This window comes from Myotis davidii, unplaced genomic scaffold (genome assembly GCF_000327345.1).
Source record: "Myotis davidii unplaced genomic scaffold, ASM32734v1 scaffold223, whole genome shotgun sequence".
Lineage (NCBI taxonomy): Eukaryota > Metazoa > Chordata > Mammalia > Chiroptera > Vespertilionidae > Myotis > Myotis davidii.
In genome coordinates this window covers 3,373,243-3,383,320 of record NW_006294609.1, presented here as the reverse complement: position 1 = coordinate 3,383,320, position 10,078 = coordinate 3,373,243, and the positions used below count along the sequence as shown (strand labels likewise).

Genomic DNA, 10,078 nt, shown 5'->3' with positions numbered 1-10,078 from the left:
CTAGACATTAAAATATGTGTCCTTTGTGGATGAATTCCACATTAGGATGGTGGAAGAGCAGCTACTTGGGAGAAGTCTGCAAGATGTCAAAGGCAAAGAAATCCCAGTAAGTTAAAACATTTAGTCTTCTCTCTTTCTCTCTCTCACTCTCTCTCTCAAGAAAACTTACTACTAAATACGAACACATCTAGAAATTTGTACAGATCATACTTGATGAATTTTAACGAAGTAAATACAAACACATGCAACCAGCACACAGATGAAAAAAGTGAGTATCACTTGCAGAAGTCCTGTTGATGTCTCTACCCTATCACTACCCACCCTTATTCCAACAGTTAGTTTTAGCTCTTCTAGAATTAAAAAAATTTTTTTTTACTTTTCAATTACAGTTGACATTTAATATTATATTAGTTTCAGGTGGTTAACTCTTCCAGCATTTTATAAAATTTGAATCCTATAGCATATATTCTATTGAGCGCCTGGCTTCTTTTACTCAACATTATTTTTATGAGAGTCATCCATGACGTTGCACATAGCAATAGTTCATTCTCATTGTTGTATAATTTCTATTTTATAAACATCCAGTTTATTTACCCTTTCTCTTGCTGACGGATAAATTTGAGTAGTTTCCCTTTGGGGTTCATGCCAATGATGCTCCTATGGTAAACATATGGCACCTGAACATATGGCATACATTCAGCTTTAGGAGTTACTACCAGACACTTCTCTAAGTGGGTGTTCTAATTCATTCTCTCCTTAGTAGTTCAGGCTGTTGGACATCTTCACGAATGTATTAGTTTTCTATGGCTGCTGTAATAAATTACCATAAACTAGGTAGCTTAAAAAACGACAGAAATGGCCTGTCTCAAAGTTTTGGAGGTTAAAATGTCTGAAACCAGGGTGTGCTGCTGTGAACATTCATGTACGAGAACTTATTCACTTTTAAGGAACTTGACTCAGACTTTGTCTGGTGAATGAAGGTATATGTCACAAAGAGTAGACATTTATAAATGATGGCAATGATGACAATTTCTCTTGGAGCACAACAAAGGGATTTGCCAGTAGAGGGAGCCTTGTGGGAAAGGAGAGGAGCTCAGTCAACAAATATTTACTGACTACTGTGTGCTGGGTACTGGCGTAGGCATTGGGGATATGACAATAAACAAAACAGTCAGGGACCCCACTTTCATGCAGAAGAATCATCAAGTAAACATATTAATTAAAAAGATCCTTTCAGCCCTAACCGTTTTTGGCTCAGTGGATAGAGCGTTGACCTGCGGACTCAAGGGTTCCAGGTTCGATTCTGGTCAAGGGCATGTACCTTGGTTGCAGGCACATCCCCAGTAAGGGGTGTGCAGGAGGCAGCTGATCGATGTTTCTCTCTCATCGACGTTTCTAACTCTCTATGTCTCTCCCTTCCTCTCTGTAAAAAAAAAAATCAATACAATATATTTTTAAAAAATTTTTTTTAAAAAGATGCTTTCAGATGGCAATAAGTACTAGGATGGAGAATCCCATGGTGCAATACTAGTAAGAGAATGACCTGGGAGGGGCATTACCTAGATTGGGTGGTCAGGCTGTTTTTGAAGAGATGATAATTGCACTGAGGCCTGGCTACTCTGAATTTCACTTTCTAAATCTGTGCAATGGAGATAAGGACACAACTCATGAGATTCTTCGAAGGCTTAAATGAGGCCATACTTGTAAAAGACTATCCCAATCCTGATACATACACTTAACACACGGTACTGATGTAATATTACATGTAATTTTGTGATTTAATAATGAAATTAAAGAACCTAGAACTCTAGGGGTTGTCACTGCTGATAGGTTTGGAAACTTGACTTTTCCAGAGACCCTTAATGGACTTCACAGACTTGTCCAGGCTGCCCCTGTCTCTCCAAGACCCACCCCCCATTCCTGGGCAACCAGAGGAAATCCAGCTACTTAGTGAGGAGGCAACACCCAGATCCAGCAGCAGCCCGAGCTGGTGCCAGTGCGGAAATTGCCTCCCATCCCAACTCCCCAAGAGTCACCAATGCCTGGAGGAGCTGTGCTGTCGGAAAAAGCCAGGTGCCTGCATCACGACCTCAGAGCCATTCAAGCAGCTCATCCTGTCCAGACGTGCCCTGCAGTTCCTCCTGCTCTACCAGGAGCCCTTGCTGAAGCTGGATGCGGATGCCACCAACAACCAGCTGCGGCACTGCGCCTACAGGTGCTATGCCACCTGGCGCTTCGGCTCCAAGGACCTGGCTGACTTTGCGATCCTGCCCAGCTGTTGCCGCTGGAGAATCCGGAAAGAGTTTCCCAAGAGTGAAGGCCAGTACAGTGGCTTCAAGAGTCCTTACTGATGGAACAGAGCAGTGATAGGCAAATTACTTCTGCTTGCACCAGAGCTTCAGCAGCCAAGATCTGTGGCCAGATTTCCTCCGCTGCCACTCTGCATGTGTCAGAGAGCAGAGAGACCCGGGTAAACAAACAAACCAGCCAGAATCCCTCAACATGGATTGAGAGTGGAGAGATTCAGACGTCTGTCTCAATTTTGCCCCTGGGAAGCTGTGTGATCTAAGGCCTTTAACCTCTGTACCTCAATTGCCTTACGATCCAACCTACTCTCTTACAGAGATATTGGGAGGAAAAATTGAGACAGTGTATACAAGCTTTCTTGTTAACGCATAGAGAGCTATATGAATACAAAGCAACTCATTATGAGGTCAGACTAGGATAATGTCCAACTATGAACAAACTCTTTGGGTCTTGAGTCCTGGTTGGAGAATGTGAAGGATTCAAAGTGGCTGCAAATTCCTTGGCCTTTGTCTCTCAGGACCTGAAGGTTAGGTCTCCCCTTGCATCTGCGCAGCTCTGATTGCTTATCCAATAGTGGAAGTGATGCTGGGTCAGTTTCAAGGTCTTGGTCTTAAGAGGCTGGCAACTTCCACTCCCTGTCCCTTGACACTTGCTGTGCAGGAAGCCAGACCTCAGGTAAAAGTCTGACTATCCTGAGACAGCCTTGCTGTGAGGAAGCCCAAGCAACCATGTGGAGAGCAGAGATGACCGACCAGTCCCAGCTTTCAAATCATACAAGCCCAGTCACTAGGCATGGGAGAGAAGACTTTAGACCCTTTCAGAGCCTGCTAACACGTCTGCAACTGCATGAGACAACCCAAGTGAGAGCTGACCCATGAATGCACAGAACAAAATTGTTTTAAGCCGCTAAGTTTTGGGTTCTTTGTTCTATAGCAACAGATAACTGGGACAAGAGAGCAAGCTGGACTCTTGGGGACATAGACTCAGCCCATACCTTCCCTGGTCCTAAAGGTCTCAAGTAGCCTGGACCACCTCTGGAGCTCCTTAGGGGCCTAGGTTCCCATTCAGCAGTTCTAGGAGGGCTGCAGATGGAATCGGGTAACTCACCAGCCCAGCCCTGGAATCCATCCAATTTAACTGCCACGCTGCCCAATACATTTCAATTGCATTACATTTCTACGACTGGAAATAACCACTGCTGTTAAGAACTGGAAAAGGCCGTCTTTAAGCTTTTAATGTCTTGCGCTTTGCAGCCAATTAAAGTAGATGCAGTCTGGATGCTACTCAAAAAGCAACCTATACCCAAACCTTTATCATACCCATACATCAGCCTCTAAAAATATGCAAATGGACAGTCCCAGGTTCTAGGATCCTCCTGCAGGATTTCCTTTTCATGGTTTTGGCGCTAGAATCGACTATTTCTAAACAACTATTGTGAAGAATAAATAGAGACCACTATTCAACACTGTGACTAATGAAGGACCTGTCAGATTTTTTATACATACTCTAAGATTTACCATTTTTGATACTTTTAAAAAAACAGCAGCTTTCTTTTGTGATCCAGGATTTTATCTGGCTTTCAACTCAGGAATCAAGCTCATTAGGCCAGATTGCACTGTCATTTTTGCAACCTTTCCAGTTTTTTTTTAAAAAGTAGATTATATATATATGACTTCTTCAGAATGGAGATTCTTACTCCAGAATTCTATTAACAGCTACAGATTTCCATTCTGATGGCCTCTGAGTCTTTATGCCTTTATTTTTTGGTGCCTGATTTCTGATGAGTTTCTGTCACCTTGTGGAGGCCCCAGATAGAGGCAGAATTTGAGGTGACAGCTAATCACTGGATCCACCTACTGTTCTCCTTCCCTTTACCCACATATGCTTTAAGTGAGAGGGTGATGTGTGACGTCAACAGTCTGTAAAATGTCTGACACTTCCTATAAAGACATGCATCATGTTTGAATTTTTATTTTTAGTCTCCTACATAAAATAATGTCATCACCAAAGGCACACCAAGGAGAATCACATTTTGTAGGACCTGTCTTCCTGTACTTCAATCCATTCTTCTGTTAATGATAACTGTACAATACTCACTGATTCATCTCTATATCAGAGATGTGCTTCCTTGTAACACTGATTTCATGCAGAATAGGTAATGAACTTGCATTCATCTCCTTAGAGGAAACCATTTTTTAAAACACTTCCTAATTCTAGTTTGGCAATGTAGCTGTCATAACCTGACTGTTTTGATAATAAAAAATAATGTATAATTCATGATTATTGAAGTGTTTCTTTTCCTTCCTTTTCTTAGAATATCACCAATTACAGTTAGCTCGTTCACTGACACATTCATTTGATACATATATATGTACATATGTACACATATACATATGTACATATATATGTATACATATATTCATTAAGGCACTGTGACATAAGATATATATTTGGTCTGTGCCCCCACTTCCTGACACAGAATTTCCATAGGATCCAACTATTCCACTTCTAGGCATATAACCAAAAGAACTGAAAGCAGAGATTCAAATGGCTATCCATACACAAATGCTCATAGCAGCATTACTGACAACAGGCAAAAGATGGAAACAACCCTAGTGTTCATCAACAGATGAATGGATAAACAAAATGAAGAATATCCATAGAGTGGAATAATTATTTGGCCATAAAAAGGAATGAAGCACTGACACATGCTACACCGTAAATGACTATTGAAAACATTATGCTAAATGAAAGAAGCCAGGCAGGCACAAAAGATCAAATGTATGATTCCATTTATAGAGTATCTAGCCTAGGCGAATTCATATAAATAGAGAACAGACTGGTGGTTGCCAAAGGCTTGAAGAGGAGGGGAAATGAGGAGTGACTACATAATGATGTGGGGTTTCCTTCTTGGGTAATGAAAGTGTTTTGGAACCTGACAGATATTTTTTGGCTGCTCAGAACAGGATACTGTTGATAGTGATGCTGCCAGCCATTCCTTACATTTCCCTTCGTCTTAGATACATGACCATGGTAAAGACTTTGGATCTCTTCAACTTCTGTACAGTGGGGCCTTGACTTACGAGTTTAATTCGTTCCAAGACCGAGCTCGTTAACTCAAATTACTCTGTCAACTCAGAGCATAAAATCTGCCGAGAGACAGCTGGTATCTCAAAAAACTCGTTAGTTGGGACAGTTGTAAGTCAAGGCCCCACTGTACATTTACATATATGCATATTTAATTGAGTGCAGGTAGATTCTATTCCATGTTAATTTCTTTCGGGGCTACTAAAGGGATATTAGAAAATATTTATCTTAAAAGGGACATTGGGTCTGACAGGTTTGAGACCCACTGATGCAGCAGATAGCACAGAGGATTATCTGTGATCAGCATATGGGCTTTTAGATTAGAGTCAGGTTTTTTTTCTGTTCTATAATAGCTTCAGCCTCAAGGATTCCATGGGGAAAGCAAAAACAAAATTAGAAAATAATTTTTCATTATTCACTTTTGCAACCAACCTGTTTTTCATTTAGAAGATGAGCTATTTCTAGAGGTATATGGAATTGTACATTTGGTCCACATAAATCTGTTATTTATACAATGACGTATTTCACAAGATCTGTGCCAGGTAAGTGAATCTTACATCTTTCAATGCCTAAACATTTAATGTAAACGATTTTTTCATTTCATCAAAGAATATTGCTTCATCTGACTGGCCTTTTGTGGCTCAAGGCCATTGTGACAAACATCATCTTTACCATGCTGTAACCAAATGACACCCTAAGGCACACCGATGTTGGCCACTGCTGGCCTCTCAACTAAATGGTCCCAGACTGAAGAGCTTTTTGGAGTTCTCGCCTCTGCTTTTTATAGGGACTTATTTCTCTTAATGGGCTATTATTGCTGTTCTTAATACTGGTGTCCTCAGGCAGTGCCTCCCACCTCTTTCTAATTTGCTGCCTTCATACAAACAGTTAACACCCACATTCCTGGTGACAGTATATCTTTCATCTCTTGGAACCTAACATCATAACCAAAGTATTTTCAATTCCAACTTTCAGAAGCATACCAGCTCAAAAAAAAGAAAGTACATATATTACAAGGTCATGGGAATCTTAAGGGCAAAGGTGAACAAAGTGGGCAGACCCAGGAAATAGAAACTCAACAAAAACCAAAGAGGCCATTTTCTTACTCTCACCTCAATGCTCCTTTGCCCATCTGTGTCAATCTTTGATCCTGCAGGCTCCCCTCCTTGGCTTCTCCACCAAGATGACTCTGCCATGGCCTTGGCCAGGTAGCTCAGTTGGTTGGAGCACTGTCCTGATACACCAAGGTTCTGGGTTCAATTCCTAGTCAGGGCACATACAAGAATCAACCAATGAATGCATAAATAAGTGAAATAAGAAATTGATGTACCTCTCTCTTTCCTCTCTCTTTAAAATCAGTATTTTTTAAAAATAGATGACTCTGCCCAGCCGGTGTGGCTCAGCGGTTGAGCGCCGACCTGTAAACCTGGAGGTCACAAGTTCGATTCCTGGCCGGGGCATATGCCCGGGTTGTAGGCTTGATTCCCAGTGTGGGGCTTGCAGGAGGCAGCCGATCAATGATTCTCTCTCATCATTGATGTTTCTATCTCTCTCTCCCTCTCCCTTCCTGTCTGAAATAAATAAACTCAATAAAAATATTTTAAAAAATAAAATAATAAAATAAAATATATGACTCTGCCACAACTCCTGAGGTTACTCAATTCAGTTTTAGTCACTTGCAGAGAACAAAGCGCCTCCTCTCTCCCACTGCAACCCTTCCAAAGGAGACCATCAGATCGACTCTGTTTGGGTCAGGTTACCCTTGTGGTTCAATTGATAAGGTCACAGCATAAAAATGGGTGCTGGGGCCATCTCTGTGAGGAAGGGCAGTTTTTAGAGAACACTGTCATAAGTGAACTGGCTTCACATGCAACCAAGGACACCAGATAAGCCAGACATAGGCCTTTATCTAGATAAAAATACTCTGTGTGAGGGCCTGAGGTTTTCCCCTATGAAGAAAGAACATGAGGTTTGGCTCATTGTTTTGTGGTATATACTTCTTTTTTTCCCCTTGAGAACCTGGTTGTCTACTCTGTTTCTGTTTAAAATTTGATATATAACTCACATAACATAAAATCTGCCCTTTTAAAGTGTACAATTCAGTGGCTTTTAGTGTATTTACAAGAGTTCTGCATCTAAATTTTCCAGAACATTTTAATCACCCCAAATGGACACCTCATACATATTAGCTATCAGTCCCAATACCTCCTTTCCTGGAAACCACTAATCTGCTTTCTGTCTCTGTGGATTTGCCTATTCTGGATGTTTCAAATAAACAGAATTTATTCAATACTAGAGGCCCGGTGCGTGAATTCATGCACCAGTGGGGTCCCTCGGCCTGGCTGGCGGGATCTCTGACATCCCCCAAGGGGTCCCAGATTGCGAAAGGGTGCAGGCCAGGCAGAGAGTCCCCACTGGTGCACAATTGGGGCCAGGAAGGGATTCAGGAGGTTGGCCAGCTGGGGAGGGACTACAGGAGGGCTCCAGGGTGTGTCTGGCTCATCCTGATTGGCAGGACCCCAGCAGCAAGCTAACTTACTAGTTGGAGCATCTGCCCCCCTGGTGGTCAGTGCATGTCATAGCAAGCAGTTGAGCAGCTTTAGCATATCATTAGCATATTACACTTTGATTGGTTGACCGGATGACCAGACGACCGGACACTTAGCTTATTAGGCTTTTATTATATAGGATGTGACCTTTTAGCCCTGTTGGTGTGGTTCGGTGGTTGAGCGATGACCTATGGACAAGGAGATCATGTTTGATTCCCAGTCAGCTCATGTACCCAGGTTGCAGGCTCGATCCCCAGTGTGCAGGAAGCAGCTAATCAATTATTCTCTATCATCACTGATGTTTCTATCTCTCTCTCCTTTTTCCTTCCTCTCTGAAATCAATAAAAATTAAAAAAGTTGCCCTGGCCAGTTTGGCTCAGTGGATGTAGCATCAGCCTATGGACTGAAGGGTCCCAGGTTTGATTCTGGTCAGGGGCATATACCTTGGTTGTGGGCACATCCCCAGTGGAGGGTGTGCAGGAGGCAGCTGATCGATGCTTCTAGCTCTCTGTCCCTCTCCCTTCCTCTCTGTAAGAAATCAATAAAATACATTTTTAAAAAATTTAAAAAGTGACCTTTTGTGTCCTGCTTCTTTCACTCAGCATAATGTTTTCAGGGTTCATGTGTTGTAGCATGTATCAACACATGATACATATATTTTTATGTAGCATATAGCTGCATATATTTTTAGCATATATTAGCATATATTTTATGGCTAAAAAATATTTCATTGTATGGCTATACCACATTTTACTTATCCATTCATCAGTAGACAGGAATTTAGGTTACTTCCACTTGCTAGCTATTAGAAATAATGCTGCCATGAACATTCATGTACAAGTTTTTGCATGAACATATCTTTTCAATTCTCTTGGATATATATACACATAGGGGTGTGTGTGTGTGTGTGTGTGTGTGTGTGTGTGTGAAATTGCTTGGTCATATGGTAATTCTGTTTAACACTTTGCAAAATTGTCAAACTATTTTCCAAAATGGCTGCACCATTTTACTTTCCCACCAGCAATGTGAGGTTTCCAATTTCTCTACAACCTTGCCATTTTTATAAAAATATGTATTTTTATTGATTTCAGAGAGGAAGGGAGAGATAGAAACATCAGTGATGAAAGAATCATTGATCGGCTGCCTCCTGCAAGCCCTACAGTGGGGATTGAGCCTGCAACTTGGGCATGTGCCCTGAGCAGGGATGGAACCGTGACCTCTTGGTTGATAGGTCGAGGCTCAACCACTGAGCCATGCAGGCCGCCCGGGAACCCTCGCCATCTTTTTAATTGCCTGTTTTGAGTTATAGCTAAGCCAGTGGGGTGAGGTATGTCATTGTGATTTTGATCTGCATTTCCCTAGTGACTAGAGATATTGAATGTGTTACACATCCTTATTGAGCATTTGTGTACCTTCTTTGAAGAAGTGTCTACTTAAACCTTTTGACCATTTTTCTCACCTGGCTCAGGCTGCCTCCTCCCCCGTCCTGCAACTAAGGGAGCATCTGAACCGGCTCAGGATGTGCCTGGCTTCCGTTCCAGGAGGGACACTGTACAGGGGGCGCGGCTCCAGCTCAGGGCTCCTAGGGCACCTGGCCCGGCGTTAGGCCCCCCCCCCCCACTCCCCGCCCCCAGAGACTGAGGCAGCATGGCCCCCCACCTACACTGTCCCCGCGGGCCCCGCCCCCAGGCCGCTCGGAGACCCTAGACCCCCTCAGGGGGTTGCTCATTACCCCTCCTCACGCGCCCTAAGCGGGCCACTCCTCCTCAGCCCTCCTGAGGGGTCACTCAACTCCCTCCCTCCGTCCCCCTGAAGGCGCGGGTCGCTCGTCCTCCGCGGTCCTCTCGAGAGGGTGTCTGTCCCCGCGACTCCTCAGCCTCCAGAAGCGTCTCCCGTATCCGAGGGGGAGGTCCCACCTACCGCCTGGCGGGTCCCCCACGGGCCCGCACCGCCTCCTTCCGAGCCCTCCTCAGCGTGACGTCGCCGCGGAACGAGGCTCCGGGCGATTCATTTATTTATGTCTTTTGTCCTCGCAATTGCCTGTTTTTTCAGTTACTCAATTACTATGGGTATTTATGTTCATGCTCACGTTACCTGCCCTGACAGTGGGAGCATTTGGTTGGTATGTCCCAATA

The 10,078-nt window shown here is 43.3% G+C and overlaps 2 protein-coding genes across 3 annotated transcripts in view; one reads left to right on the top strand and one right to left on the bottom strand.

The window, feature by feature from the left end:
• P2RX7 (purinergic receptor P2X 7) overlaps positions 1-4,587 on the top strand; it is a 45,883-nt gene extending 41,296 nt beyond the window's left edge. Inside the window, exons 12-13 of the mRNA XM_006768903.2 lie at positions 5-106; positions 1,854-4,587. Coding sequence (XP_006768966.1) covers positions 5-106; positions 1,854-2,351 — 600 coding nt within the window. The 3' untranslated portion in view covers positions 2,352-4,587. The remainder of the gene's footprint in view (positions 1-4; positions 107-1,853) is intronic.
• The window catches only part of IFT81 (intraflagellar transport 81), a 127,019-nt gene extending 117,076 nt beyond the window's left edge, over positions 1-9,943 (bottom strand). For both annotated transcript variants that reach the window (XR_001514778.1, XM_015567344.1), the window contains exons 1-2: positions 9,864-9,943; positions 6,507-6,657 (exon numbers count right to left, since the gene is read on the bottom strand). Coding sequence is in view for 1 of the 2 variants with exons in the window: in XM_015567344.1 (XP_015422830.1) it covers positions 6,507-6,526 (20 nt within the window). In the remaining variant the exon portion in view is untranslated. The remainder of the gene's footprint in view (positions 1-6,506; positions 6,658-9,863) is intronic.
• Between the last annotated feature and the right edge of the window lie 135 nt (positions 9,944-10,078).